The sequence below is a fragment of the Epinephelus lanceolatus genome, chromosome 2 (genome assembly GCF_041903045.1).
Source record: "Epinephelus lanceolatus isolate andai-2023 chromosome 2, ASM4190304v1, whole genome shotgun sequence".
Classification (NCBI taxonomy): domain Eukaryota; kingdom Metazoa; phylum Chordata; class Actinopteri; order Perciformes; family Serranidae; genus Epinephelus; species Epinephelus lanceolatus.
Window position 1 is genome coordinate 40,363,398 of NC_135735.1, and position 25,711 is coordinate 40,389,108.

At 41.1% G+C, this 25,711-nt stretch overlaps 1 protein-coding gene across 7 annotated transcripts in view; it reads left to right on the forward strand.

Annotated features, from left to right (window-relative positions):
- Positions 1-1,602: 1,602 nt before the first annotated feature.
- kif13ba (kinesin family member 13Ba) overlaps positions 1,603-25,711 on the forward strand; it is a 53,302-nt gene continuing 29,193 nt past the window's right edge. For 3 of the 7 annotated variants that reach the window (XM_033625775.2, XM_078161684.1, XM_078161692.1), the window contains exons 1-7: positions 2,474-2,630; positions 2,847-3,187; positions 9,296-9,389; positions 23,843-23,855; positions 24,435-24,495; positions 24,594-24,686; positions 25,470-25,650. In XM_033625775.2, coding sequence (XP_033481666.2) covers positions 3,118-3,187; positions 9,296-9,389; positions 23,843-23,855; positions 24,435-24,495; positions 24,594-24,686; positions 25,470-25,650 — 512 coding nt within the window. In that variant the 5' untranslated portion in view covers positions 2,474-2,630; positions 2,847-3,117. Of the gene's footprint in view, positions 1,653-2,473; positions 2,631-2,846; positions 3,188-9,295; positions 9,390-23,842; positions 23,856-24,434; positions 24,496-24,593; positions 24,687-25,469; positions 25,651-25,711 lie in introns of those variants that run through there. The other 4 variants (XM_078161685.1, XM_078161686.1, XM_078161696.1 and 1 more) reach the window with 2 other exon arrangements.

Consider the following 25,711-nt stretch of genomic DNA (forward strand, 5'->3'; position numbering starts at 1 on the left):
ATCCTTTGTTTCACTGAAGGATGTACCTCTACTTCCGGTATGTGTTTTTCAAAATAATAGTACATTCTTAAAGAAAAATAAGTATTCAGTAATTAGGGACTGTTCTTTACTTATCAGAGGAGGGTGTGACTCTGGTGTGACTGTGAGGATTTTTTTTTACTCTCACTACCTTGAGCCTCCCTGAATAACTAGTGAAAAAGCCTGACCCTCTCTCTAACCAAATTATTAGATTTTTAAAACTTACCATTTGATGTTAGAAAATTGGAAAAAAAAAAAAAAAAAACATCGAAGAAGAAATCATGGAGTCAAAAAACCCTCTGTTTTTCACTTTTGACATGCATGCTGGTTAGTTAGAGCAAACAGTTTATTTTTGGCCATATTTTACATAAGTCCTCATATTGCTGATCGAGGCCTTCACAAAGTGATTTTGATGAAATATCATTATTTTAAGCTCAGATGTTTTTTGTTTTTGTTTTTCTTTCTGATGAAAGCATTCGTTGCATACAATGTGTCCAAGGATGGTTGGATATTTAAGAAATTCAACAATTATTTATGTTTTTACAGTTTCTGGCTATAATAAATAATGTATTTTTGACGATTTTAAAGAAAATATGGCTTCAAAACCCAGAAGACATGTTTTCTTAAAAAAATCAGCAACAAAATAAAATAAATACTAAATACAACCACTAACATTTGTATGCCCCTCCCTTAAGCCAAAATAAAAAACATAAATCCTTCCCCAGTGCTGAAAAAGTTATGATATGCCTCCCCCTTTTTGCATCACCTCCTTTAGCTCCATAAATAACAAACAGCCCCTTAGTAGATATTTAATAAATGCTATTTACTGCAATTTTAGATCTGGAGGTATGAATTTACAGATATGAACAAAAAATTAGGAAACTTGACTGTTATGAAGCGATAAATAATTGAAATAATGGACTGCTTATCAAGATGAAGGAGTTTTGCATGTGGTAGGCTACAAGCAAATTATTATTTATCTGATGATTATGAATCTAGCCATAGTCAAAGCAGGCTACTGGATAGAATTCTCCAAAGCTCAGCCCGAAGTCAGCAAACTGTATTAACTTTGTAACTCTCAGACTGATGGGCGTTAGATAGTTTGCATAGTGTTGTGTTTGGGAGCTGTACTTGAAATTTTTAAATCGTGTATTACAGTTGAGGGTTTTTTTTTTTTACCTAAAAGCTGATGTGTGAGCAGGTAAAATGGCAAATACAGTTTTGTTTTTCTATTGCTTATTGTAAAATATGCTATATATGGCAAAATGTATTTATTGAACTATATAAATTTAAAGGCTTGCAATTGTGTTATCCAAAGGATTTTTTTAAAAATCATTTTAATTTAGCTAAAAAAAAAATCAGTGCTGTGTATTTGCAAGTGTTTTGTTGTGCTTAAATGTTAAAGGTATGCTGCTGTGCAAAAATGTGTGTTTTACTGTGTACTTGTGTGAGGTAGAATGGAAATAAACTGGACTGAGTGACTAACTACACTGAACTTTCATGTGACGTGATGTCACTGAACTAAAATGAAATATCAGGTTTTATTTTGAAAACTAAAGGGGGAAGTATAACGTTTAGTTTGACGGTGGACAGCGGAAGTGTCGCGTGACTGACTGGGGTCTTGAACACATCTGGTAAGAAGAATCTTTTTTTCTGTATTTTATCCATAAAAACACTCTAGTACGTTGTTATTTGGTCGGCTTATCCTGGGAAGCGTGTAAAACTGTAAGTTAACCTCTGACTTACCGGGCCTGACCGCCGGCACTCTAAGCAACTCGTTAACTTGATGTTAACGGTCCCCGGCTGGGCTGGTGTTATAATGTCCCCCTGTGGAAACTGGTTGCAGCAACCGCAGAACCACAGGGAGGACTAAAGTTTGAAACACCAACGTTAGTATAGAGTGGTGTAAACATGTTCAATAGATAATTTCGACAAAATTAAACGAAAAGCTCAATGTAAACTGGTATCTCTATCGAAAACGTATCTGTAGTTAGTTCGTATTTGGTCTATAAATCAAATGCGGTGCGAGAGGATAGGTGAGGTGCAGCGTCTGTAAGGGTTTTAGCTAACCTCCGTTAACGCTAGCTGTCAGTTCCGATTACTTTAGGGTTTCTGACTGTAACTACAGTCCCAGTTGAAATTAGATTGAAAAGTGAATTTAACTATGAAAGATGTGTAACCAAAAGAGGACGTTTAGCCTTTGTCGGCGTTTGACAGCTCACCCTGTCTTTGGTGGTTTGGCTAACGTTAGCGGCAGGGAGTCATGCATGCATCATCCGGACCGGCTAAAAGTGTCTTGTGTTTTAGCTTTAAAGCAACGCAACGCATTATATCGTCATCGTAAAAGTGACACATGTCCTGGGAAAAACTGTCACATGTGTCTCTAATTGGGCTTCTGAGCTCGACTAGCGAGTTTTACCGACTCTCTTAATTTGACGGGGTAATATTTCGGCGGAAGGGCGGATGCTGCTAGCTGCTTGTAGCTCGACACAGAGGGAGGACATAGTGGATTCCGTTGGGAAGAAGTCTATCATCGCCAGGCGGTTCCCTGGGGATCTCTCTCGGTTGTACGTGTAGGTTAGCGGTGTCACCTCTGGGATGACTCCTCCAAGGTATGTAGCTCGAAGTTGGGATTGTGTCAGAGGATGTTACGTAGTCAAATGATAGGAAATGGTCAAAACTTTCCGGCCACTGCTACCCTTCAGTTTGCCTGGCAGATTAGCTGGCTAGCCCGTTTTTTTGCTGTGCAGATAGCATATGTTTGCTCAGTCACATCCACCAGCTGCTGTAACATCTTACTCAATTTACATTTCTCCTTTCCCTTCCAGCCTCCACGCCTCTGTGGATTTAAATTAGCCTGGAATATGAGCAGAAGAAGAAGATAAGCGGCGGCGGCTGGCTTCCTGCGGGATTTTATCCAGGCTCTTTTTTTTGTTGTTTTTCCGTGGACATGCCTGGTCTATGGAGCAAAGCTGAGCGAAGCTAGCTGGCCGACAGTCCGGCTAGCGCAACATTTCCAGGCTTTTGGATGATTGTTTAGCTGAAGAGCTGATTTATTTTGGATCAGCACTACCTCCCCTGCCTGGGTAAGGAGTCAGCATGGGGGAGCCCAGCCTGGACGACTCCAATGTCAAGGTGGCTGTTCGTGTACGGCCCATGAACAGGAGAGGTGAGAGGGTTTCAGTCTGCTCAGATGTGGATTGTTATTGGTACACTGACTCTACAATAGTGCTGGAGATGGAGGCTGCATCTGTCTGCATTGTCTGAATTCTAGGTCAACATGATCCTTTGAGGCTATATTATGCTTTGACTAAATGTCAGATTTTTATTATTATGGATACAACAAAATCAGATTAACACTATTGTACATAGACAATCTCAGGTTTATATGATGCATAGACTATCACAGGTTAACTATGAACAAACGGTGTATCACAATAACACTGTCCCTCGGAGGCTGGCTTGACTTAAGTACTCCCTGTTTAATTTTCTGGGAATGGGATGCCAGTCAGAAATCACCACCCATTAGTGAAATGAGCTGCAGCAGATTAAAAAAAAAAGCTGTGGTCTGCCTGGTCTGGATGGCACATGTTCGTACAGTGCTGCCATAGGGTTTCCCTCATGGCTGCGTGCCATCCAGCTAGATTTAAAGCTGCTGTGTGAGATCCACTGTTACAAAGTCTAGACACTTTGGCTACTTTGCTGGCTGACACAGATGCCAATACCTTCTTGACATCATCTGTCACTTGCTGCAATAGTGGGGCAAGTCAGTAGTTTAACAGGATAGCTGTGGGTTGCTGTGATTTAATGAGGGCAACATCAATATGTTAGGAAAGCTCTTGTCGGGCATCAGTGCACTTGGTTACAGAGTTATCATTCACTAGAAAGTAAGTTATTCAGTGGTAATGTCTGAACAGGGGCTCTTACTCTTGTTATTGCTGCCTCACTAACATTCGCCAGCATGCGAGTATCTTCAGTCCACCAATCTTCCCTGGGCTGCTGCGTGTCTACACACTGATACATACCTTGTCCTCAATTTTAGAAAAGCCTGGGTAACAAAGGCGCAGTGTTACACAAATCTGTGTGCAAATGCTCCAGGCAATTATATTGCAAATTTTCAGTGCAGCAAACAGTAAAGGATGGATGACCTTTGCTGGTTGATTGCCAAGCCATGTTTTTGCTGTGGGAGACCATGTGCTGTGGGAGACCATGAGAGCTGCTAAGGCAGAGTGGTTGACCAACAACTGGCAGAGTGATTCACACGTATCTCCTCCCCCCCCCCCCCGAGCCAGAGAAGTCGGTCACAAGACCAAGGCAGTGGATCACCACACTGTTCCCATAGGCAGGGATTTACCATGGACTCTAATGTAGACAAACTCAGCAGTCATGAGGTTTTTTCTTAGTGAAAAAACTGAAAGGATAGACATTTGATTTGGACACACAAAATTCCATGTGTTTCTATTTTTGAATGACAATTATGAGTCCATTGACATTAGGTAAGTGAACTATCAAGGTTGTAAATAATTAGATAGAGATAGAGGCCTTGTTTAGACTGCCATCCCAAATGATATTTTTTGGCATGTCCAGATTATGTATAGATTGATTTTTAAGAAGTCTGGACAGCAAAAAACCACGAGTCAGATTTTTGCAAATTTGCTACAGACCACATTTGAAAGTGGTTTGAATTACAGTCCAATTGGATTTCAACAGATGTATCTCAATCTTGATGCTCAAAACTGATTTAAAATTGTCTTTGAACACAACACCCAATGCCAGTGTCAAATCCAGAGTGGCGGAAGAGCTGAGCAGATCCATGTTGCTACTAGCAGAGTGCTAAGGAGGACAACCTGAGGGACAACAGTGTGTGAACAGATACCAAAATAAATTGTTAGGAGGGCAAAATGATGGACCTCCATTTCTCATGCTTCCATGTTGGAAAGCCGCATTACCAGTGTTGCCACCTTATTGACACCTAGAGTGTTACCACAGAATCCCATGGGGATAGGTTGATGATGTCTGGACACACAAATATGATCTAATTACTTGGAAATAACAGTGTGGACAGTCTGTCTTCAAGATCTGATTTGAGAAACAAATCTAATTTGCCTGCAGTCTTAACCTAGTCAGAGATGGAGAGGCTCAAGGTTAGCTCTGGTAGAATTCAGCTTCAGAGCAGGTGCATTGAGATTAATAGAGGTAGGGATTTACAGTAATACATTTCATTGGCCGCATCTCATTCAATGGGGAAGTTCCTGATCTTTTCTAGTTGCCCATGTTCATTTCCTGCTTTCAGTGTGAACTCAGTCATTCAGGTTTCTTTCCAACTAACCTCACAGGTACAGGTGATGGCAAGCTGTCTGCCAGATTTACTTGACCGCAACACAACCTTTTTTGGGGTTGTCCGTCAATTCCAGTGTTAACTTAACTAATACTTTGTGTTTTTGTTTATTTTGAAATAACCATAATTCAAAAGCCAAAAATCAAATTTCAGAAGTTCAGTGAAGCAAAGTCTGAAGCAAAAAGTCTTTTCTGTATACTATTTCCTCCCTGTTGCATCCAAGTTTTTAAGAGAAATAGGCTTCATTACTAGTATCTGTATGTCCAGCTTCACTGGTGCATGATATCAAACATGCAAGACTGTCAGCTCTGTAAACAAATGCTTGCATGTGTGTGTCTTCCATTGCTGAGGAAGAAAAAGCAATTATGATTTTGGTGAAGGGGAACGAGCAGGCAAATTGATGGCTTACTAAAGGCAGTGGGAAAGGGTTTGGAACCAGCAGTGCCACGTCTCCAGTAGTGCCTTTCTGATCCCTGTCTGAATGGAGCTTCTGTCCATATCTACCAGTGTTAATGTGAGATTTGTATGATTTTTAAATAGCCATATTAGCTCTGAGTGGACACAGAATTCTTCCATCATATGTCAATTCAGAATAACTGAACCACCCCAGAAGAATTCCTTTTAATGCTCTTTTCCAGCTGCACATCATTTACTATTCAGGCCTCCATGTATTCCCACACCTTTTGAGCTGCTCAGTTCAGGTACAGCTGTTCCCCTGTCTTCTGCTATGAGGCAGTTGCTTCATGACACAGTCGCAGTAGTTCAGGGAAGAAAGGAATACACATTCGCATTCCTCACTTGCATTTCCCCAGCTGGTGCAGTGATTCAGACCTGCGATACTGAAATAATAAGCGGGCTTCTTTAACCTCGAGGGCACTGTCCCTGTGTATCCCAGGTTGGGGAGAAGAGGTGGTGTAGCTGCCTAGCTGGACAAAGGCAGGAAGGGAGTGAGTCTGAATGAATATTTGCTAACGTTGCGTAATGCTCCATGTTCCCATGGCTGTGGCCCTCGAAGAACAGAGCAACCCCAGGCGTAGCAACGGCAACACTGCAGTCAATGGCTGATGTCAGGGCTGTTGTGCCAAACCTCAGCACCGGTAGCCCAGGGAAGGACCACAGAGAAGGCCAGTGGAAAGTGGGAGCTGGTTATGGAGCAAGGAGAGGCAGATAACAATGGGTACATTTATCCTCATAACCTCACTGCATCACACTTTCCCTTCTGCTAAGCAGGAAGTACAGCTGCAGCAGTAGGGGCACATGGGTAATGTAGGCAACAGCCGAAAAAGAGAGAGAAAGTTCAGCCTCTCTGTGTGTCAGTCCCCCTGTTTAACTTTATGTTGTTCTTTTGCTTTCACTGTCATTTTGTCACTCTGCTGGCTCACTTTGCTTTTTTTGCTTTGTGGTGCCCTTGACAGCAGAAGAATTGGAGGGTGATTCAGGTCCTCTGACCTTTGACACCAAGTTTCCATGGCTCTACCCCCGTGTTCCTGCCAGGAACAGCAGTGTTGAGGCTCTCTAAACAGACAGTTTAGCCTCAAATCCCTAATGTTCCTGATTTGCACAGGCACAGCTAGATTCTTCTGAGACATAAAACCCCTCAGGTTGGGATTCCTCTATGTATCTCAGGGAGGGAATTGGTGGTAGATTTTGGTGCTGGCTGGGGAGTTAGAGGTGTCTACTTCTGCAGCCACTTTTATAAAAAGTACCTTGTAAAGTGACTTCTTCATATTCTTTAGTCTACTTGTCATAGCAGCCAGATAAAATGGTAATTTGTATGTTTTTTAGGATAACATGTAAACTCACACAGCATGCTGACCACTTACACAACAGTTAAAAACACTCTTGGCAGAAACAGAGTGGGCAAGCATGGCCAGGTACTGTTTAACAAGGATGCTAAGTGCCTTGCAACAGCCTTATTGCCAAAGAAATAAATTATCATCTGGTGAAGTCATCCACATTTAGGAAAGGTTTATTTAAAAATTGCTCCGTTTCCTATATACTGTAATCAACAGTGTACAGTGCTAATAGTCTCTGATTGTTGAGAATCTTGTACCATTTCTTTATATAGAAAAAATGGCACATGTTCAACTGCTGACTTATTCATCATACTGTATGAGCTCATCCCTGCTTTCTTCTGCCTTGGTGAGAAGAAACAACTGAAGTCATAAAGACCATAAAATGACACAGTAATACTGCTTTAGACAGTTGAAGAAAGGAATTGAAACCACAGAATGTTTTCCTGTCCTAACACATTTGCTGAAGTTCAAAATCTTCACATGCTCTTGCATGCTTGCTTCATAATGGAGAAATAATTATTGACACTCATCAGGAGCATGATTGTGTGTTAAAATGTAGCAGTCTATATGTAAATACTGGGCCAAATGGTGATGGTAAATACAATGATAAGATACAGAGTAAACTAATTCTGAAGTGCAGTTCAGCAGGATGGATGCATGTTTACATGGCAGGCTTGAACCAAGTCGTCTAGTTGAAGGACATTATTTATTATCAGTGAGTCTCCTCTGCTGAAGTGTCCTTGAGTAAACACCGATTTGCAAAGAAAGGTGTGCTTTTCTAGCCTTGACCTCTGACCTTCCTGTGGGAGGGAGGAGGATATCCCCACAAGGAGCAACACATGGGGGCAAAGAATCCTGAGCCCCACCTTTATCTTATCAGGTTAAATAGCATGAATTTATCATTGACTTTTGTTGCCTGCTTTTACAAACAAGCTTCTCGATTGCAGAGAACATCATGTGGGTGACGTTACCTGATCCTGTATTATTGATTAGCCCACAGGCCAAGATGAAGATAGTATTGTCATCAAAAACAAATAGTATTACTGACCTCATCCTAATTATGTTATTATTGTAATTTAACAATCCTTAACAAGATATTTTTATTTTGGTAATAAAGTGTAATGGTGTTCTATAATAAATTTAAGCAAATGGCCCTAATAAAAAACACAAAGTATTTCAGTGGCTGTGGCGCAAACATTCACCAACAGTAAAAGACTGGTACTCTGCTAGTGATAAATTTGCCTGCTCTACAAGAAACCTATTGTCATATACCTTTTTTTAAATGCACGACCAGTTCTGCCCAAAACTGGATGCCCAGGACATTCTGGCAGCACCTAGCCTGTGTGTAGACAACCATCATTAAGTCTCAGTGGCAAGACAGATGAATGGAGAGACTTACCAGCCTAGTGAATTTCCAGTGCTGTTCATGTTGTTATTTTCCAATGCTTCTGCTGGTTACTTTCACGGCAAGCCTTCTATTAGACGGTTATATGACTGACTCAGCTATGAAAACATGATATGTAGTGCATTATACTAAGAACATGTGAAATATCTATTAAAAGTTACCAAAAAGAGATCAGAGATTTACTCTGTACTCATGCATTCATTGCATTTACAAGTAAAGCACTTAATTTCTGATGGAACAGTGAAACTGTAGTTGGTAAAACTAAAACTACAACCTCGATGAAGTACCCTCAATGTGTAGCTACATGATATGCTGACTTGTGCAGCCGATCGAATACCTGAGTGGACAAAACGTGAGGACCACTCTCTATGCTGAGTTGGAAATGGCCAGTTGGTGTTCTGAAGGCCAAGTGTTGCGTCATGACACAAACAGGCCAGGGTCAGCATGGGAGGTCCTTAGTCATGTGCATGTATGCATGTGAGAGGGAGGGAGAGAAACCTGTACAAGTCCTGTTGTATTGATTAGCTTAATGCTCACTCCAAGGTAAAAGGTCATTTTCTGTGTTGGCGTTTCCCGGCCTACTCGCAAATTGTTTGAAGTTAATGTTCCACAGGAAGCAATTGTGCTAAATAGCCATTTAACTTGTGCTCTATTGAAACCATTAAGGAACACTATAGAAACTTTTTGTTGTGGGGTTTAGTGCTTCGGCTGAAACACTATGTGTTGTCTGATCCACAGAAAAGGAACTAAACACTAAATGTGTTGTGGAGATGGTGAAGAACCAGACCATCCTCCATCCTGGCGGAGCTAACCTGGGCAAAGGAGACCCCAGGTACGTTTTTCAGAAGTTTGACTACATTTTGTGTCCACAGCAACGATTTACGCTCATCACACATATCTGTTTAACAACTTATTGCTTGTTACAATATACAATATACACTGATCAGGCAAAACATTAAAACCATTGGTGGGTAAGTTAATAATATTGATCATCTCGCTGCAATGCAAAGTTCTACTGGAAAACCTTGGGTCCTGGCATCCATGTGGATGCAACTTGATGCACTCCACCCACCCAAACACCATTGCAGATCAAGGACCCCCTCATGGCAACAGGATGTCCCAAAATATTATAAGGAATAGCCTGAGGATATGACAAAGAGCTCAAGGCATTCACCTCGTCTCAAATTCCCCAAATCCCTATCTGAACAATGATTTGGGATGTGGTGGTACCTCAGAGGTACGACAATCCACGGTAGGGCCTCCTTGGATCAGACCTGGCTCTGACCTGTTGGTATCATGGACACAGGACCTCTGGGGGATGTCTTGTGGTTTCTGGCACCAGGGTGTTGGCAGTAGATCCTTTGAGTCCTTTGGGTTGTGAGGTGGGGTACCAGCACATCCCACAGACACTCGATCAGCTTAGGATCTGGGGAGTTTGGAGGCCAAGTCAACGCCTTGAGCTTTTTGTCACGTTCCATAGGCCATTTCTAAGCAGTGTTTATAGTGTGGTATGGTACATTGTTCTGCTGGGGGAGGTCACCCCCATCAGGGAGTGCCGTTGCCATTAGAAGGTGTTGGTTGTCTGCAATGGTGTTTAGGTGGGTGGAGCGCATCAAGTGGTATCCACATGAATGTCAGGACCCAACGGCTCCCAGCAGAACATTGCATTGTAACAGGATGGTCAATGTTATTTACTTATTTACAAAACTGTTCAAGACTAAGAATATTGAGATGTGAAGCAAAGACACTGTGTGAGGTGGCACAGGTGCATGCAGGTGTTCTGAAAACAACAGAAAGTTACTTATCGTAGTTTCTCCAGCGTATCAGCACGCACAGCTCATGGAAGCACTTATGGTACTTTAAAACTCTCATCGTCCAGTTTCTGCAATTTGCATAAAATTTTCATAGTTTAGTCAAATCTAAAAACACAGACATGTTACACATATCTTTGGATCCTGTATGACTTGAACTTTCTGATGATATGATTATCTCTAATGATATGTCCATAGCAAATAAACATTTATCAATCCACCTCAGATTCATGGAAAAAAAGACATTACCTAAACAACATTATTTCTTGAAAGTTTCAAAGTAATCCAGTCATAGTTGTCTGGACATCCATTGGTGCATTGCACACAGGAACTACTCATAGCTTTGGCATACTTTTAATGGTGTCAATACAGTAAGTACTGTCAGCCATGGAACTCTGCAGCTTCTTATGAGCTGTTACAAGCCCTTTTCTATTGCCCTCACACAGACACTTGAGTTTTAGGCGGATTTGCACCTATGCTTTTTTTCTTCTATTCTTATTGTGGTCTGAGTGATATTCATTGCCTTGGAAATTTTCTTGTATCTTTTCCCTGATCGCTACTTTTAAAGGCTAATCTCAGAATTGTTTGGAATGTTCTTTGTCGTCATGATATAGTTTTTTGGCAGGAAGCTGACTAACCAGCTGCTGGGCCTCATAGAGACAGGTGTAATTCAGCTCAACTCACTTGTTTCCTCCTCTTGGTTTTTACTCTGCTTCCATCCTGTTATCCAGCTGCTGTTTGTAGGTAAAGCTGAATAGTGCTTGGAGTCTTGAGTGCCTCTGAGGCATTAGGAGGTGTTGGGTTTGGTTGCATCGGGCAGAGCAGAAGAGTTTTGCTGCATGTACATGCAGTGTGTGTGCATGTGTGTATGTGTGTGCATTGTCAGGGAGGTGTTTGAGTGAGGGAATGTTGCAGTAGTGGTCAGACCTAGCAAACTGTTGCGAATGTAACACCCAGAGGACTAACTCAAGTTAAACAACTCATCTGTAATGAAAAAGCTGTCATACTTACATCTGCTTAATTTAATTATGTAATGGTACAAAATCGGCCAGTAGGCCATGCTTAATAACCAACCCGCCATCTTGGAGGAAGCCAGCTGTGTCGGAAGAAAGATCTCCTTGTGATTGGTGGAGCTGACTGCAGATTGCCAGATCAGAAGTAGTGAATAAGGCTTGCCTCAGACGACAGCAGCAGCATGTGTGTCTGTGTGTCTGTGTGTGTGTCAGAGGTGCCTGGAGAAAGACAGCAGTAGCTAGACAGAGGCAGACAGAGACAATTATACATAAAAAGACAGACTCCACTCAACTCTTCTCTTCCCTCACTCCGTCGGGTCGTAACTCCCACCGCCTGGCTTCCTCCCTTTTTCTCAGCTCTTCCGTTTCCGTGGCAACACAGGGGGAGGTTAACTCTGGGTCGCCGCTGGTGACCGTGAAGCCCCTTCCTTGAGCAAGGAGACGATGGAAGAGGGGGAAAACCACTCATTTACTCGAGCATCTGTCGACCATAAACTTTCCCCAGTGACTTTTATGGAGGACTAAACAAGAGCAAGGCTGTAGTTTCTCTCTCCGTCTCTCGGTGACAAAGGAGCGAGGAATCAGCAGGAGGATGGGATGACTGACTGCTGCCCTCAGCGTGCAGATGCTATTTTCATTTTGTTTGTTTGTTTGTTTGTTTTTCATTTTCCCATTTGCATACCATTTACACTGGATGATAGTCTTCTACTTAGCATTGTACCTGTTGTTAAATAAGCGAGGAAGACTGGAGTGTGTGTGAAGGAAGTGTGCCATAAAGTTAGGATGTTGCAGGTGCATGGTGTTTGCTTAGCTAAGTGTATTACCAGCCCTTGTTTAAAACTGGGAAGACTATCTGCAGAAGATAACATAAAAAAGAAAGTGCAGCTTCCTGACTGAATCCAAACTCTTGCACACACTTAGGTGGTGTAATATCTGCAAAAACGACAGACCCTTTAATTAAGAAGATGCCTACATTTAACTGGATTCTCAGGTTATTAAACCACCAAAATGCGTGGATTTGAAAGAGAGGTGTTCTTTAGCCCCAAGACGGCAGTCTCTTAACAGAAAACAAGTTATTCAATATACAGCACTTTAGATGAACAATGAGCAAAGGGAGGATTGTTGTTGAAGACTGTTGTTTAATTTAGATTTTCAGGCCCAGGCAGGTCCATAATGTATTATGTCCTCTGTTTTGTTCTGTTGCCAAGAACCATTTGCCACTATTCTCTACCATCTCAAATGCACTTAAATTTTGTGGTATTCATTTGACTCTACTGTATCTTCCACTTGCCAACAACAGAGAGCTGCATCTTTACTCACTTCCAGGATAGACCTCTGATCCTCCCCTCCATTAGCGTATTTCTACTTTGATTTGCTTTCAGTTTCTCTCATTGATTGGTAGGCATCTGTAAATGGATATTTACCAAGGTCCTTGGTAGTAAAGTCTGAACACCTTGTAATTCTTGCAAAGATGTGAAAACAGTTTTTTTAAGCAATAAATTGCTAAAGAGCTCCACTACAGCTGAGTTTTGCGGCAAAACCATTGCGCGGAGCAGAAGATAGCCTGAAGATGGGGCAGGGCATTGGCTCTTTATACGAATGTGCTGTAGGAAAAATGTCCTGGCTCAGAGGTCATGTAGCCCTGCCAAAAAGATGAAGCAAATATTCCTGGCAAAAAATAAGAGTCATTTTGCTAACACAACTTTTGCTGCAGGGTGACATTGTCTCCAGCGAGGCGCTGAAGGGGCCGATCAAATACACGCAAGTGCACATTTCTTTGTAATGTGAAGGTTGTATTTGTACAGTTTACCTCGTGATAGTCTAGATAAAAGATAAAATAATTACAGCTGAGATGACATTCCAGAGTTGTAAAATCCTTTCCATTAGTAGGTTTGCAGCGATATACCAGTTTCAAGGTGTAGCATGATATAAAAGTTGACCGTTATCACACTGTGTACATTTGCTTTTCTAGCTGGATGGATAATCTCCCCTTTATTTTACTTATTTTCAAAGGGGAGACTTATTACACATACTTCCATTAACAAAATTGTTTCAATTATAGTAATAAAACATTTGTTCAACCAAAAATCACTCCTCCATTTTCATTCCTTTAAGGGTCATTCTGACTGATAATAATATTAATTCTGTAATAGTAATATAGTGAAACTATTTTTGAGACAGTCACCATACAGTGAAAATCTTATACCATTGGAACACTATCTATGCATTAACAAACCCCTATGCAGTGTCTTGTTATCTCATAAGCCTTCAAATCCACAGATCTGTTACTCAAACTGAAGTTCCTGGATTGTATTTAATGTCTCATGAGTACATGACGCAACACAGCCTCTGGCATTCTTTTCACGCCCGTTGTGATGCTATGAAACTTCTCTGTTCTCCGGTTTTATGGGATCTTTACCTGTGACATCTTCAGCAATAGACTCCTAATCTCTCCAGTCTGTCATAAAGTTTTAAAAATTGTCTGCACCAGTGTTTTGGGGGTTGCTGCTGAAGCTAAGGATTAATTCTGTTTAAATATAGATGAAGGGTTTTATCTCGGGCTGTCAGAAAGGGTTTCCCATCCACTTCATTGGTAAAAGCTGTTGGGGTTGATCTGATATCTATCCACTAAATGGTTCACAGCAGCTGGGAAGTAGAACTTTCATTTGTAAGTGTTGACTGTCTTTGCTGTAGAGCTTACTCCTGGTTAGTAAGTGCACTTAGACAAACTGAGAAATTGCTAGATTATAACTCTGGCTGCATGCCCTACAGCCAATACATTGGCACCAACATGTTTTTAGAGTTTGGAAAATAGCACCCATTTATTTTAAATCGAAGCTGTTCCTCTCCTCTTTTTTTATGTTCCTTCTAATAACAAGGCTGGGAAATTATCCAAACAGGGCAAAATTGTTGTTAATTACTTGTTAAAGCCTAACTTGACAGACATAACATCATATTGACCAGTGTTTTTTCTTACTGGATTATGGTCACTTCGTACTTGGTTTATGTAAACTGATACAGGGGTCAGCAGATTAAAAATGCAAGGCAAGAGACCTTTGAAAGGCGTGCATTATCAAGTGAATATACATACTGTATGTTTTAGGCCTCTTGTGGCTCTCTTGCCTACGTCACATTTTCTTGCTAAACTTAGAAATGGCCGTCACAGCCACCCATCACTTAAAGTGGACAAGGCCATGTACAGGATTTGTTAAATAGTGAGCCTTTAACAACCCTGACACACAATTGACCTTGTCGAGCCAGTGTGTAGACCTACTCATTGCCATTCTACCCCATGCTGTTATATTAGAATAAGTCGTGAGCCGCAAAACAAATTAATCTGTGAATTCTAGTTATTATTTTGATAAAATTAAGTTATTAGATTGTTAATATGAGTTCTATTAAACATCCACCTTATCTACTGAAACTCAAAGTTCCTTCCTCAAGCAGAAAAAAGATAAAGTGTTCTAACAAAGAGTTTGATGGCAAATGATTTTAACTTTACCCCAAACTACTTTAATGAATTAAACTTTTAACTTAGGACTGACATTACATTCTGTGGTTTACCTGATCAAAACATCCACAGACTATTTCTGAATCCCCCCCACATGAATAATTTGAAGGGACCTCACATGGAGGTCATTTCCTTTCCTTTTTTCTTTTTTTTCCTCACTCCTTAGTTGTCAGTTGTGTGTTCTGCTTGTGTGTCTGATTCAGTTTTTCCACCGGCAGTGCTCACTGGGCAGAGAGACTTAAGTTCCTCACGCTGCCACCCTGAGTGACTCACTGCGGTGGTGACATTAATCTTGTTTTATGAAGTTTGAGTATTTTGCTTTCTGAAATCACTGCTTATAGGGTATCATCAAGGCAGCATTAATGCCATGATGTACTAGCTCTCTGTGTTCTTTTACATAATTTTTTTTCTGTTTGGTACTGGCAATTTTACCTTGTATATATTTTATATTATGTCCCATCTGCTTTTGCACCTGCCCTCTCTGATTCACTTTGCAACCACCAGGGATGTCCTGACCTCTGGAGTTTGAACTGCAGGGCCAGGGCACCTTGTACTGGTCTGTCTGATAAGCAGACGGCTAACCTCCCTGCAGCCGTGTAGTCAGACACCCCAGTTTGCATGATGACCAGAGGCTGTTTGCATTGGCTTGGTGAAGCTGGATGTTGACACACTTTGACAACGATCTGTCTCCTGTCCGACATCGCCGAGGCACACACGAGTGACTTGGTTTCCAAGGCGATATACAAAAGAGATTGTGTGGCCCCATATTTTGGAATGATGTTGTGTGTGTCAGTGGGTATTGTATGTGTGTCTGGTGTTATTGGGTCTGCTAATATCTGTTTTGGACATGAAGGATCTACAGTTTATTTGTTATTATAGAAAGGTGGTGTTTTGATGCAGTGTAAGGCAAAGTGCTTAAATAGTCCAGCCTGGCCATGTGATGGTGGGAGTTTCTAACAGACCACTAACATAATGACAGGGTTACAAATTAAGGAAAGAGGATGTCATTCATCCACAGGCCACACGGGCTCATTTTCCCCACAGTTTTCCCATTTCAGACCACTTGGCCAGGGATCAGACAGGACTTTGGGTAGTTAATGCCACTGAGTGAACAAAATCAATTTAGGAAATTTGAATTTTTGAAATATATAAACGTATGGCGAACACTTTGCAGCATATGCTTTTAACAGCAACAGTGTGTAGTGCGTTCAAGTGCTGGTGGTAGCTCCAGCATCTGAGACTTGCCTAATAACATCACATTCACAAACTCTTTATCAGAAAATCAGAGCCATAGGAGAGAGGTTGGTGCATTAAAACGATTGCTGTTCAGCAGCCCATTGGATATTGAACTCTCCATAAATACATCACCATGGGGATAAACTGACTTTGTCTGGGCTATAGGAAGGAGATGCTGACTTAAAATAAACACATCAGTATGGTGGCAGACCATAAACCTAAGTAAATGTGATCGGAGTTGGAGTCAACATTAAGCCTGAAGCGTTAAAGAGTGACACCAGTGAAGTGGAAACAATGAATTTACCATTCTTTAGCTGTGTAGTAGCTCCAGAGGGAAGGACGAGAGCAGACACAGTGCAGTGGTCTATCTCTTAAATAGTCACCACTGTCCCTGTGGTGTGTCCTTCCAACAATGCATCATCAGACAGCAGCATTATATCCAAATATGCAGATTTCCCTACTAGTAAGGTTGAACCCAGACTGTGTGAGATGGAATGAATGTATGGAATTAGCATTGAGCCCAGGTTCAACGAGGGATAGGAAAACATTGTGTACTGTATGGCTCGGGCCTGAGTATCCAGGGCCTGACTGAGGACTGAATTTTAATGGCAAGAAAATGTATTACTTACATGTGAACTGGTTCACCGTCTGTGATGGAGAGATGCCAAACATTAACCACGCAAGCCAATATTTTCCAGGTCAACTTTGCTGTTAAATGTCTGTGAAGAGCATGAAAGCTAGCATGAGACAGCATTACTATCCTGAGGTCCAGTTATGTCATCACATTGATAGAAAGTCAAATGAATAAGGTTTCTATTTGATGCAAGGGCTTAATGTCAAGACATATTCATATTTGCTCCACTTGCCACAAGCATGGCATGGTCAAAATTGATCAGTGAAGGAACTATTAATAAATATATGTTTGTTTTACTGACCTTTTCAGAGGAATTGTCTTGAGCTTAGTACTTTTCAGGTTTTATTGTCAAGCAAGATTTCAAATAAATATGTTAGCCATTCAGTTAAGCCGTAGACTGTATGATATATTATCTTATGCATATAGTTGGCTTTATTCAGAGGTTTCCTCCTTGACACCAATGGGCAAAGAGAAGAGAAAGTAAAAGGAAAATGGCAGACTATATTGCTGATATATATTGCATCAGAAGTTTGCACTGCCTGAAGTTGATTGTCCTAATAAAAAGACTTTGACAAATTGCCATAAAGCAACAGGTACACATACCACATATTTACAGTAAATAACATAAATGCAAGTGAAAGATAACCGCCTGCCAGAGCCTCAGGCTGTGTAAATAAAACCAGCCTCAGACTGGGTGGTGTAACATGGCCTCTTTGACATGGCAGTAAATTTGATTTCAACAGTTAACATCCATAGGCTGCTAGAACACGGCACTTTATATTTGTGAAGTGATACAGCACCTACACAGTGATTGGTATAATCCACATTATGTCCTCTTGGACATACAGCTTGTATGCATGTAGCATGTAGCAGGATATGCTCAGGCTGTCGTCCGTATTATCATTTTCACAGTATGTGGGGAACTATTGTCCTATACAGTGTTATTCAGTGTGCTGAACTGAAGTAGCCTGTTACATGTCCTGTAGTCCTGTGCCATCAGTATGTGCTGTGTTACACTGACGCTGTTTCTGCTTCAGCTTAACATTCCAGTCTCAGGCCCAGCCTCTTTCCTCCCTGACGCCCCTGGCTACCTTCAGCCTCCTTTCCATCCTCCATTCCTCAATCCTCCCTACACAGCCGTGGATGGTACAGTCCTAGAGAGAAAAAAAAAAGAATGCAAGAACAGTAGAGAAAGAGGAGGGGGGGGAGCAACCATGCATTAAGTTATTTTTTAAATGATGGTGATCAGAGCGGAGGAGCAGGCCGAAGGGAGGAGGGACGAATAGAAGTATTCGAGGACCGAGGGAGGCGGGCTCATGGCTCTCCTGACTGCCTCATTCTCAGATCTCATTGGTCAGGGTGGCCCCTAGCTTCATTAATGGGCGTTTGAGTGCAAGACATGGGTGACCCTTCTCGCCTGCAGCTTTTGAAGCAACCATGACAGCTGTCATCACTATGTACGTCAAAACCTGCCAGACCGATTTCAACCCTAAAGTGCTTGGAGATATGACTGTGGTAGGCATGTGGGATGCTCTAAAAGTCCCTGTGGGGAGCATTCAGATGAACAAGAATGTTGGAGAATCAGGGATTCACACAATTTAACATCAGCAAGCCTTTAAATTAATACAAGTCAGTGAAACCCCCCCCCCCAACCGCTCCTACAGTCCTGTGGAGCCAAAAACTATTCTATATAAATGTAAGCACATTGTAGAAGATGACCTGATTGTATCCTGGCTTGAGGAGAGCTGCTGAGATCAGTGAGGCTTCAGATAGGAAATACTCTGCATGCATTTCTCTCAGAATGCAGCATGTCAGCATTGGAACGTCAGTGAAATATTAAGTGTTACAGATTGGACTGGATGCTGACTGGTTTGTGCAAGAACTGCAGCTTTGGCGTCTTGTAAAGAATGTGCATGAGTAAAAGGAAACAGGTGTGCGAGTGTATTGTGAGTGTGTTCGTAAACTTCTATGTGTATGAGAGCTAGTTGGAGACATTTAGAATGAGGACATGTCTGTAATGTATTTTATAGTTTAGGGCTCAGGTTCAAGGTTAGATAGGTCGGGCATTTAGCACAGATGGTGAGCATTACTGAGAAACAGAATGAATATAGTTGAAGGTCTTCATAAGGATAGAAATGTGTGGGTGTGAAACGCTATTAGTCTCTTACCTCTGGCCTCATCATCTGACTTGACGCAGCTCTCTGATTGACAGCTGCCCTCACCCAGTGGGCGGAGCCAGCACAACACAGATGGAGGAATAAGATTGACTAGGCTTTGCCTGTAGTGAGGCAGCTCAGATGAGAAGAGAGAGAACAGAGTATCAGAATTTTTTTAGCTTCTGGAGAATCTGTTTTCACAGAAACACCAAAAAGGAGATGATTTTATAAAATAAAGAAATTCACTAGGGCAAATGCAGGAGTTAGTGGCAACGAGACTGCCAGTGTTTTGGATTCTGTTCCCTCAGGGACCACCAGTCCTAATGTTGTCATATTACAGTAAGCCTATTTGAGTAAAGCGCCTACCAAATGGCTGATGTTAATGCCACAATGACAGTTGTCACTTCATAATCACAGGAAATCATGTCACTGAGTTTTAATCCAATTTACTAAGAATTGACTCAACATTTTCTGAAGTAAATGTTTGGCTCATGTCACAATGGCTTGAAAATACTGTAACAAAATGTTCCTTCAACCGTCATCGTTTTTTGTTGTTTTTTTTTGCTACCAACTACATGCTTGAAGCTGATCTTGTACAGAGTGGCAGGCAACCTTTCTTAAGCTCAGATTTAAGTGTTGCTCCCTTAAGATATAGTCCATGGAATATGTTATGATAATCATCAAAATCATAAGGGTGTTAACTTTAAATATTGATGTGTCAAAATAGAGATAACTGACCAGCATTCTTCTTTGTCTTGCTGAATTAAGCTGATATCACCCTATTTATTGTCCTCATTTAACACATGCAGCCCATCTTACATGTCTAGGAGGCAAAGCAGATGCTGTGGTTTGAATCAGGTTGTTGCAGAGCTTGGCAGCAGAATATGTGACAACTGCTGAACGACAGGTAGTTTGGGTGTTGAAATGAATTGTAGGGCTGACTTGAATGCTTCCATGCTTCAAAGCTTTAATCGTTGCCATGGTAATCAATGTCTTAAAAGGCATTGGAATGGTTCATTTTGATTTTGTGTCTCTGACTCACTATCATCTAACTTCAGTCACACATGATATGCTAGCAAAATCTTAAAAAAGTCAGGCGTCTGGAATAGTTTCTAAGCGTGCCAGATATGCTAAAGGAAGCTGGCATGTATCAGTAATCTATAATGAGCCTGGCAAATCACTTGAAAACTGTGAGTAACAGCTTAGCCATCTTCATAGTACTTTTTTCTAGCTATGATGGCCAAAGTTAATGCAAGCTGCACACTAACAAAGACACTAATTTTCACATTATTTTAGGTGCATCGACTGAAAACTCATGTTTCAAGAAGTCAGACTCATGTACTCGTCTTTTCAATCAATCAATCAATCAATCAATTTTATTTATAAAGCCCAATATCACAAATCACAATTTGCCTCACAGGGCTTTACAGCATACGACATTCCTCTGTCCTTAAGACCCTCACAGCGGATAAGGAAAAACTCCCCAAAAAAAAAAACCCCTTTAATGGGGAAAAAAAATGGTAGAAACCTCAGGAAGAGCAACTGAGGAGGGATCCCTCTTCCAGGACGGACAGACGTGCAATAGATGTCGTACAGAACAGATCAGCATAATAAATTAACAGTAATCCATATGACACAATGAGACAGAGAGAGAGAGAGAGAGAGAGAGAGAGAGAGAGAGATGCAGGTAATGACAGTAGCTTACAACAACATTAATGAAAGTAATAATATTATAGTTATAGTTCTGGCTACTGTGGTACAATATGTTGAAAGTATGTATTAATATCTGACAGTATACTTGTGTGATAATAGTCATATGTGTATAATAACAGTAGAAATATGACTAATGACTAATGATGGCAGCAGCAGCAGGAGGCATCTGGCAGGACCACGGCAGCAGCACAACCACACACGTCACACTGTCCAGGCACCGCTGCGGTATGAGTTAATCTGAGAGACAGTGGAGCACAAAGGCTCCGGAGAAGAAGCCGAGTTAGTGACATCCAGAATGGCCGAGTTAGCAAGATGCAGTAATAGGATGAGAGAGAGAGAGAGAGAGAAAGAGAGAGAAAGGGAGCCCGGTGTATTATAGGGGGTCCTCCGGCAGACTAGGCCTAAGTCAGCCTAACTAGGGGCTGGTACAAGGAAAGCCTGAGCCAGCCCTAACTATAAGCTTTATCAAAGAGGAAAGTCTTAAGTCTAGTCTTAAATGTGGAGACGGTGTCTGCCTCCCGGACTGTAACAGGAAGATGATTCCACAGGAGAGGAGCCTGATAGCTGAAGGCTCTGGCTCCTGATCTGCTTTTGGAGACTTTAGGGACCACGAGTAACCCTGCGTTCTCAGAGCGCAGTGTTCTGGTGGGATAATATGGCACTATGAGCTCTCTAAGATATGACGGAGCTTGACCATTTAGAGCTTTATAAGTTAACAGTAGGATTTTAAATTCAATTCTGGATTTTACAGGGAGCCAGTGCAGAGAAGCTAAAACAGGAGAAATATGATCTCGTTTCTTAGTTCCTGTTAGTACACGTGCTGCTGCATTCTGAATTAGCTGGAGAGTTTTTAAGGACTTACTAGAGCTACCTGATAATAGAGAGTTACAGTAATCCAGCCTTGAGGTAACAAAAGCGTGGACCAATTTTTCTGCATCTTTTCGGGTCAGGATAGGCCTAATTTTCGCAATATTACGCAGATGAAAAAATGCAGTCCGTGAGGTTTGCTTTAAATGAGAATTAAAAGACAAATCTTGATCAAATATTACTCCGAGGTTTCTTACGGTAGTGGTAGAGGCCAGAGCAATGCCATCTAGAGAAACTATGTCATCAGATAAAGAGTCTCTGAGTTGTTTGGGGCCAAGAACAATAACTTCAGTTTTGTCTGAATTTAACATCAGGAAATTGGTGCTCATCCAATTTTTTATGTCTTTAAGGCAGTTATGGAGTTTAGTTAATTGATTACTTTCTTCTGGCTTCATCGATAAATACAACTGTGTATCATCCGCATAACAATGGAAATTTATAGAGTGATTTCTAATGATGTTACCTAAAGGAAGCATATATAGAGTAAATAGGATTGGTCCGAGCACAGAACCTTGCAGAACTCCAAAACAAACTTTGGTACGTAAGGATGATTCATTACGAACGTCAACAAATTGAAAACGATCAGATAAATAAGATTTAAACCAGCTTAGTGCTGAACCTTTTAGGCCAATTAAGCGATCCAGTCTCTGCAGTAGAATTTGATGGTCAATTGTGTCAAACGCCGCACTAAGATCTAATAAAACAAGAACAGAGATGAGACGAGTCCTTTGTCCTTTGTCTGAAGCAATAGATATTTCTCCCGGAAGCTTTGATGCCCAACTGATATTCAGGACAGCTCCAATGCATTAGTGGTATGCAGGGTCCCCAACCTGTGCTCTTTCAGTGCACCACACAGGAACTGAGTTGTTTAAATGTGATCAGCATAATTTGTAATATCAAGATCTGTGCCGTTGCGTTTCTCAACTACAGATCAAAGCAAATATTGAATCTAATGACATAAAAATGCTGAAATGCCCAGACAACTGTGCCCTTAATGCTTTGAGAGCTATGAAAATATTGTGATTTATTGCCTACCAACTTAATTTTAGGCACAATTATAATTCCGCACTCCATGAAAGGAGTACAGTTAGTGGGTCCATGTGCTGAAAACTGTAGTGAAAAATTGCTGTACTCCCAGTTAGTATATTAACAGGGTGAGTAAGTGTAATTATAGGCCAGTCATAAGCATATCTGGACATAAACAGTGCTGAAATCTGTCTAAGAACATATCTGGTACTATTACTGTTTGTTAAAAATCGAGTGCTCTTGTAATTTAAATGTAGCATATTTTTCTGTGTTTTGCATAAAATGTTTAAGGTTTATCTTTGCGTAACTGTATCTTTCTGTCAGTGTTTTATTGTTTTAATTGCTTTTTCATTTTATAATATACCTCTTAAAATCAATTTGCCTCATCTGGATGCTCTGACATTCCTCATATGTAGAGCTAGCAAGATGGAGGGATTGTCTGTGTGCTGAGGAGATCAGTTTTAAAGGACATGACTGTTGGCTAAACACTCAGAATTCTGATATGTTTGTGTGTGGGTTCATGTGTGTACTGTAGATGCCTGCTTGCACATGTATTCCCTCAGTTTTTTCTGTAAAAGATCATGCAGATATCGGGGCCATTCCCCTTCTCTTTTTAAATGTCAAATTTGTTTTTTACTTTCAGAGGCATTTTTCCCTCTTGTCCCTGTTCATTTCTGAGCATGACCTCGACCCAGTAACCCCTCGACGCCACCATCTGATTCCACCACACTCTACCTCAACCCTCTGCCAGTCTCAGTGCCAACCCCCTCCACCACTCAGTGCCACACACACACATATGCCCACACACAGCCATTCCCACAACAGTTCACCCAGTCCCAGAGAATTTTTATGTCTCCCCAAGCCCTCAGGGATGAATGCAGTGTCTACCCTTGACATCCACAGACCAAATCCCCTGAGTAAATGGTTTGACACGTGACAAACAAACAAACAAGATGTAAACAAGCTACTCACGCACAAGGCTGATTGTGAATCAAATGTGTGCTAAAGTAACTGAGCCTGAGGCCAGTGGCTCTCTCTCTGCCTTTGTCTTTCTATCCATCTCTGTTCACCTGTGTCTTTGTTTCTCTCCCTTACTTTTCTAGTTAGAGTGACACATGATAATTATTTAAAAATATTCATAGATAACAAGATAAATAATTTCCATTTTCAATTTGGAACAGATGAAACCTGAAGCGACGTCACTACAGCCTGTTCTGAATTGCTTAACATACTGCATCCTCTGTAACATGTTCACTAAATGTCATCTTTCTATCTCTCCACATGCTTCTGTGGACCTTGACCCTCCCAACATCATCAGGAACCAGTCCAAGGTAACGGCACACACACACAAACATGCACAGACATTTTTAACACTGAGCTAATTCCAGGGTTGTGAATCATCTGTGTTACACAAAGAAGTGGCTGTATTTCTCCGTCTCAGTTTGTGAACTGGGAGCAACTGCACTGCACAGGCAGTGACACAAAGTAATGGTTTGTACAACAAATTCTGCCAGAAATGTTTTGTTTAACTCATAAACTTTAAACTCTCAAGGAATACTTGTTGCTAGGTAACTTTTTAACATATTTTTGGCTGTGTAGCATTTATATTTTTTCCATCATCTGAAAAATGTCCCACGGTGCCACATAAACCACGTGAAACATAAAATACAGTGTTGCAGTCATTTGTATCGAACTCTGTTCCTCAATTGAAAGTTAATTGAATCAAACTGATTAGATGTATAATATCTACATCATATTTCCTAGTTGACCCAGTTTAGTATATATTCCCAAAAAATGCGCTGGAATTAAAAGGCAAAATTTGTTATTAAATGTTAACATTGTGGCATTATTATCTGCTATAGGTTTCTGTTGTTCATGTCTCTCATACTGTTACTGTTTTCACCTCCCAGGTCTTTGCCTATGATTACTGTTTCTGGTCCATGGATGAGACAGATAAGGAGAAATTTGCCGGTGAGTTCATTAACTGACAGCTCAGTTTGGGAAGAGTAAATATTCACAATGATACAGAATAAAATTCCTTGTGTGTGTGTGTGTGTGTCTGTCTCCAGGTCAGGAGGTGGTCTTCCAGTGCCTTGGGGAAAGTCTTCTCCACAATGCCTTCCAGGGCTACAATGCCTGTATCTTTGCCTATGGACAAACTGGTAATTTATCACAAGACAAGGCACTGTCCTGTAGTCATTATGATATGAATAAATTAATTAACAGAGCCTAAGAGATAACTACATGACACAATATGAACAATTTCTCTTTGCTCCGGTTAGCATAGTGCCCTGAAGCTGTCTGTATAATGATTAAAAGAGGAGAGTCATTGTGGATGGGTTGTGGCAGGAACGTTGGACAGCCTCTCTTCTCTCCAGAATAAACAAAATACCAAAGCATTAAAAGAAGTTTTCAACCAGTGGAAGCATGACAGATCTACACAATCATTGCTAAAACCCAAACACACCTAAGCAATGTTGCGTATGAGGAATCTATCTGCACTTGTTAAAATGCAAGTGTTTCTCTTCCATCGGACTGATGACTGACAAAACAGGGCTGGAACATGTCCAGTGTAGTCACTGTCTAAAAAGATGTATCTCTTCTCTCAGACTACACATAATCTAAACACTACAAATCTTTTAACAAAAAGTTGTTAGAGCTGATAAATCAGACCAATGTTGACGGAAAATTTGATTAATATAATCCAGTTCAGTCCAATAACACCTTTAACTATAACTCTAGTAATTAACATGTCACTGAATTTACATATTTTTGCACAATATCAAGCAAAACTGAGCATTTTAAATGTTGAGTGGTGGAATTTATGGCATAGCTATTGTATTGAGTTGCATTAGATTGCACATTTGTACCTAAAGTAGTGGCCACTTAGCGTATATGAGGCTGTTTTAATTACCTGTTCCATTGTCTATGTGTGTTGTTACCAGGTTCGGGGAAGTCGTACACCATGATGGGTTCAGGGGACCAGCCAGGTCTGATTCCTCGGCTCTGCAGTGCTTTGTTTGATCGAACCCAGAGTCACGAACGGGAGGAGGAGAGCTTCACTGTTGAGGTGTCCTACATGGAGATCTACAACGAGAAGGTCCGAGATCTGCTCGACCCCAAAGGGTATGCCAGAAACCTAATCTTCTGACCTTGTGATGAAAGGAGGGATAATTTTCTTTCTACC